The sequence below is a fragment of the Pagrus pagrus genome (genome assembly GCF_965226575.1).
Source record: "Pagrus pagrus genome assembly, chromosome: 17".
NCBI classification, from domain to species: Eukaryota; Metazoa; Chordata; class Actinopteri; order Spariformes; family Sparidae; genus Pagrus; species Pagrus pagrus.
The window spans coordinates 10,490,956-10,497,896 of record NC_140201.1 but is presented as its reverse complement, the minus strand read 5'-3'; the positions used below and the strand labels follow the sequence as shown (position 1 = coordinate 10,497,896).

General features: G+C 39.5%; 1 protein-coding gene across 1 annotated transcript; it reads left to right on the top strand.

Annotated features, from left to right (window-relative positions):
- Positions 1-661: 661 nt before the first annotated feature.
- On the top strand, positions 662-4,292 carry cks1b (CDC28 protein kinase regulatory subunit 1B). Its single transcript, XM_084380042.1, has 4 exons — positions 662-791; positions 1,024-1,092; positions 1,303-1,430; positions 2,875-4,292. The coding sequence occupies exons 2-4, from the start codon at positions 1,034-1,036 to the stop codon at positions 2,922-2,924; spliced, it is 237 nt and encodes a 78-aa protein (XP_084236168.1). The 5' UTR covers positions 662-791; positions 1,024-1,033; the 3' UTR covers positions 2,925-4,292.
- The last annotated feature ends 2,649 nt before the right edge of the window (positions 4,293-6,941 follow it).

Below are 6,941 nucleotides of genomic sequence, written 5' to 3'. Positions count from 1 at the left end.
AAAATAGACCCCCGATCCCTGTTTGAAGCTAGAAAGGTGGCAGGGTCCTCCAAATATAAACAAAGTAAAAGTGTGAAATGTTGTTGTCCTTTAAGGTCAGTTTGTTTCTTCAGTTTATTCAGAGTTTGTTTATTTAGTTTGTGTAGGCATAAAAAAAAGAGTCAGTGAAGATATTTCTTTTCTGATTAAAATGTCTTACTCAAAACTACATAGTGCCCCTTTAAGACAGTTGTAGCTTCTTTTCAATTTCAAAAAAGAGGTTGTTACGTCCAAGTATGGCACGGCTTTAAAGAATCACATCACCCTCTCTGCCTCTTCAATGAATACATAAAACAGTGTCAAAATCGTGGCTGAATTAACAAAACAATTACATAAATATAATCTATATAGAGCCTTATAATATTTCCATGGTTCAAAATGCACTACAGACACTTCATCCTACACATGATAATTCAGTGGAAACATCTGGGTCACTGGTTATGTAATAACATTAAAGTATGTCATGTTTGAATTGTAGACTTTCTCTAAGTTGTGTACAACATTTCTCCTGACCAATCAGGAGCAGCCATAGCGATACGACAATTTCCTGCGACGGACAGAACTGACCAATGGCAAGAGAGTTCTTTAAACCGACTACCCAATAGCATGAGGCGAGGTCTATTTGAACGATGAAAAGCGGGCTCGCAAACATTTAGAGGGAAACAAAGAGGCAGAGAACATCTCGCGACTGTGAGATACGAAAACTGGAATAATTTACTTTTTTCGTCAAGATATTTTGGCATTCAAATAAGGTAACCTGACCGAGTCGCACAACACCAGACGCGTCTAGTTTAATGTTTACATAAGCGTGAGTTGTTAGAGGTAACGCTTCTTCTCGGCTAACTTAATCGACGTTAGCTTAGCTGTTAGCCACACACGTTTAGCTAAGCTAAGTAAAACTTGCTCTCGCGTTTGCCACCGTGTTGAGCTATTTTCTTTATTTCTGATTCTTAAAGTTCACTAACGTCAACACCTCTCCAACAGGTTCACAGTCATGTCTCACAAACAGATCTACTACTCCGATAAATACGATGACGACAAGTACGAGTACAGGTGTGTATAGCTCGTGTTTATAACGGATCAGCATGCTATTATACTTCATCAGTGTGTCAGCATCATTCTGTAATCAACGATTACAACTGTGGCACTGTACAGTTAGACCTACATAACTTTGTTATGTAACATTATACGTCATAATCATATTTATCTGGATAATTCAATTTCCGTTAATATCCACCCTCATATCCTAACTCTATCCCACAGGCATGTAATGCTACCAAAAGAGATTGCAAAGCGTGTACCCAAAACCCATCTGATGTCTGAGACCGAGTGGAGGAACCTCGGGGTCCAGCAGAGCCAAGGATGGGTGCACTACATGATCCATCAGCCAGGTATCTACTCTCATTAAGCTGTTAGGACAGTCTTCAACAGATCATCCGAGAATAAAGTTACACCAACACGTAAACAAATACTTGATCATATTTTCACTTAATCGGTTTGTGATGAATCTTGTTTTCTTGGTCCCTTTTTCTGTTGGTGAGACGTCTGACATGTCAGATGAAAACTTGCACACATGCAGAGCTGTTATACTTAAAAAGACAAGACTGTGTGTTGTGGTTTGACATGTTAATGTCATTGGTAGACAAAATAATTTTAGGATGATTATGGATTTTTTGCTCAAACCCAGCTGAAAAGTTGTAGGGATCGTGAAAAGACAGAAACGACGAGGCCCCTGAATGGAGAATTATGCTAAAAATTGTGTGAGAGGATGTTGCATTAAAACCAAAGTAGCACATTTTAAATTTGCGTATTTTATCGGCAATCTGACATAAAAATCACAGATACCCATAATCAGGAAAATGCTGAATATCAGCCCGGTAATCGTCCAGCTCTGAGAATCTATCTACCACTTTTATAAAGTGACTGCTTTATCATCCCAAGGGGAAATTCCTTTTCACAGCACTCTACTTGTTCACAGTATTCAAAAACGGCACAAACATCAGCACACAGTAAAAACATTTTCTTCATAGACATCTGTTTGACTGCAGGGCACGCAAACTCTGAATAACGGTTCTCGCATAGTTTGGAAGCAGATTTTAGATTGTGATCACAAACTAAAATCAACTAGCAGTGTTTTTCTATATCTGAGATGTCATTAGTTTTAATGCACGCATTTTATATTTCTGTTATGTTTTATAATCGCTCTATAGCGTGATATTTCTATTCTAGAAGGAGCAACTGTAATATACCCAATCCCCCCCCCCCAGGGATCAATATAGTGTTTCCGATTCTGACAACCAAGCACATGTCTCAAAGCTGATAAGCGGATTAATTTGCATGTAACTGACTTGTCCACTGTGGCATAAAAGGATACGTTCACTCTAACAAGACACTAATGCTTTTGGCACAGCAGCTACAGTCACGTTTTCAGCCTAAAAAACGGTCTAAATAACGCCTTTTCAAATCAAATCCCCATCTGCTGCTGTTGTTGAAGAATGCTGCCTGCTTTTCCTGCGTTTTGTTTTAGCTTGTACAGTTGTTTGTAAGGGTACCCGCCCCATGTTGATGTCTTTCAGGCAGAGGATGAAAGACGCACAGTCTGATGTTAAATTGGCTGAAGTTACATCTTTTGAAAAGGTGGCACAAATTCATGGTAAAAGTTTAAATAGATTTGGTGACCACAAGCATATGGAAAGCATATGGACAGCATATGGTCGTTCAAAAACAATAGGAGCCACAGGAGTCAAGTTTCCCCATAAAGAATCAAAGCATCACAACCGTTAAGTGTCATTACCTCCACTTACATATTGTGTACCTTGTTCTTTTCTCCTCCAGAGCCACACATCTTACTGTTCCGGCGCCCTCTGCCCTCCCAGAAGTCATAAGGGAAAGATTCTCTGGGTCCTTGGAAGATCAGTCCGATTCATGTGCCACCGATCAACTCGTCTAAATAGGGATCGCGCTGTCAGATTACCTAGCTCTTGTGTGGTAGGTGACTTGTCACTTGGACTGATCATGTTGGACCTGGAGAAGGACTATTGCATTTATGAACAGTGGTTGTGGAATAGAGTATGCATTGAAGGAAAAAAGAAAATCATCGACCTTCTCTTGTGGAAAAGACTTCTTCATGTGTTAACAGTGACACAGCGTCTGCCAGAAACCTTCAAATCAACTCACACTGTCTTTTTGACTTAATCTATCTGTCCAACTTGCTGAACCTGCTTGGATATTCCAGCTTTTTAGAACAACCGATATAAGATGTGGGGAGTAAAACCTGATCAAACATTTGAGTAATTATAACAGAGTGCATTCTGGGTCGGAGCACAAGCTAGAGAGAAAAGTTGGGTCCTGAATTAAGGTCGACTCTGAAACATCCAACAGCGGTTTTAAGTGACATGTTGCTGCTTGGTTTAAATGGCACTTTAACTTGGCATTTAACGATTTTTGTCATGTGCATTGAAAACTGCATCCATCAGAGTCGCCTAGAAACTAGGTGTGAGCACATTATATTAGCTTTTGGCCCACTTTGAAGCAAATCTTGTGATCGGTCTGGTTGTACCGGTGAGCTGCTCGGTATTTATGAATGTGTTGCCCTTTCTGAAATATATGTTAACTTTTAAATCTGAGTAGTGTGTTCTGGCAGTATTTGGATTTACAACTACTGTACTATTACACAGAACCACAAATGCTCATGAAGGGGAAAAGAAGGCAGTTGACAGCTTTGATGGCGGACCCTACCCTTAAGTGCTCTTGTTAAATGAATCGGGATCAGTGACTGAGATCTTGGAAAGCAATTTTTGGGTTTAAGTATCAAATTATATCGCAACCACGCACTTGTTTTCATTGTCAAACACGTTCTGAATACTTGCACCCACTCTGACATGTTTGTGTTTACCTTCTGTCCCTTTGTTTTACTATCACACACTGAGCTGCTCTGCTGTCATTGAGGCTTAAATTTTGCCTTGAACTTGTGCCTTTTTGTAAGGTATTACATGTGTAGGCATAGAGCTGTTTGTCCTTTTCAAAATTATTAAAAAATGAATATGGACAAAGTTGTGATGCATTTAGTCTTTAATGAAACAACCCGAACTAAATACTGTGTGTATGTTGACCTTACGATAGGAAATACTTTATTAATCCCCCCCAGGGGTCACAAAACATAGGACAATAATAAATAAGACATACACATCTCAAGGCAGTACAAAATAAGAGGGGAGTACGGCACCATAAATAATAAATGGTGTAAACATCAATATGACTGTAACCTAATGTATTCAGCATTTCATGGTCCAAGTCATCGACAATATCAACATCACATCGATTAACAGTGACAGTCAGGAACAATGATCATTAAATAACTTCACTGCAGCCGGCACAGAAGACTTCCTGAATCTCTCAGAAGAGAGTTTGTGTCGGCATAACAAGCCGGTCACTAAAAGCTCTTCAGCTCAATAAAAACACTGCACATTGGATGATCCACATTTCACATGAGCTTCCTAACCATTATTTGTTCCAGGACCTTGTTTGTTAGTTTAAAAATAACACTTGAATATTTGATTTTGCATTCTGACAGTATGCTACTGGATTTAAATTGAAACATTTGCTGCATTTACAAAGTTTTCATTATTAATATACATACATACATTTGAACAGTCAGCACTGGCAAATATAGAAAAAAATCCACCAGACTGCATGAATCTTTTCTGAATAATCACTTGTTCCTCTGTTTCCTGTCGAAACCAAGGGAAATACCACAAAAAATTTCCCCAGGTCTGACTGGCTTATTCTGATTTTGGCTGCTTCCGATTTTCATCTGAAGAACTGTAATGGACAGCATACACAAATATTTGTATATCCATGATAAAACATAGACTATTGATTAACTCTAAAAAACTACAGGACCATCTCACACTCAAACCACTCTTAAAATAAATAAAATATAAAGTGCTCTGCTATTCGACAGCTGTATTGTACGAATAACATTTAACTGAAAACTAATTGTAGTATGTCGCACATTATCCAACATGTAAGCCTGTCAGTGAAATAGAAATTTAACAACACCTTCGCTTGCTTTGCTAGTAAGATAGAGGTGTAACCCCCCAGTCCTTGATACTTCTGTACGTACTATTCCTTTGACGAGAACAGGTACGAGTAATTAACAGAAAATAAAACGAATGCAAAGCTATAGTGTTGGTCCTGTTTTAACACCAAATCATTGGCGCTTGTACAGCGTTTTAATTTGACACTGACGCACCACTTTCCTTTATGACCTCAGAAATGATGAGCAATTTATTCACAGCTTCGTTATAGCCCGATGTCTGGTACTGGAGTAAGAGCGAGCCAAAGCTGTGCTGTAAAATTGCCATGTGTACGATAACCAGGTGTTGGGGCACATCGCCTTACCCGCTGGGATAAAGCTGTGATCTGACAAAATACGCAGGCATGTATGCCAGACAGCACCTCCTGTAGGTGTGATATTATGGTACACAGTTGGAGTTCATCCAGCGGCTCAGTGATGCTGCATCTGCTGTCTGGCACTGTGACTGGACTCTTGTTTTTCTTATTAGTTCCCTGTGATATTGCCAATATAACAATTCCACTATCTCCCATTTCATGTGTAATATGGGTCTCATCTGCCGGCAAAAGTCTCTGAGCTTAATGGACAAAATGTTTTACTGAATGGGCGAGTCGTTATGATGGCGTACGTGCATGAAGGCAGAGGCAGACAGCATCTGCCGCATATTTAAAAGTGAAATGACTATTGCATTATTGGTCTACAGAGGTTTTAATGAGCAAAAGCACGGTGGCCGGATAATTCAGAGGATGTTCTTGTTGGTTCAAATGTCAGCTTTAAACAGGATTCATGAATTTAAGGGTAAATTCACCCCGAAATGAAAATTCAGTCGTTATCTGCTCAGCCTAGTGCTGATTGAAAGCACAGGTGAGGCGTCGTAGTTTCTGGAGCTTTACAGCAAAACGGCGTTGCAGCATTCTCCTAAACAGCTGAAGTAGAAGGGGACTTGTTTTAAAACGTTATAACTAACATTCATATGAAAACATAAATCTACTCCATACAGCTTGTCCGGCACAATCCAGGTCCCTGGAGGGCCCTGAGATCCAGAATTGATTTGGTAGCCGTTATTAACACCCTCAACCCTCGAGCTAAAGCACCCACTTCAGATGGGCTGCACTAACGCCTTTAGCTTAGCGGCTACAGTGAAGATTTTAACTTTAAAAAGGGTTTAAATGAAATCTTTTCAAATCAATTTGGGATCTCGGGCCCTCCAGAGACTTGGATTATGCTAGATGAGCTGTAAGTTTTGTTCTCAAAGACCTATGCTTCAAACCCAACGTGACAGAGACAGAGCTCTTGATTAGATGTACTTTAAAGCCATATGTTAACATATGTACTTGTGTAACATAAGAGCAAAAAACATTGCATGTATTTTGTGTCATGGTGGGGTAAGAAGGAAAACAGCATTGCCCATCTAGAAGTCCTACAGTGCAAGAAAATAGGATTATATACCAACATTGTACTAATAAAGTTCAACACACACAACAAATGTAGGATTGGGTCATAATAACCTCCTCTTACTGTCGACCTCTGTGGTCGTTTATCTGTTGAGGATGTGCTGAAAAAGTTATATAGTGCCCCTTTAAACTGGAGGAGTCTGCTGAGAGAGAAAAGTGCTCGATTAATTTCATCAGGGAGGGGATCAGTGTCTTTGAAAATAGTCTTTTTATGGTTGCACAATAGATGAATCAAAGAAGACTTTGTTTCCCAGCATGTCCAGTTGCTGAGGCTGAATAATAAACACAGTGAGACCAAATATAATCCATTCACAAAACAAAATGAGATACAGTGGGGCATCACAACCACAGAGCTCATAAAAACGTCTCTG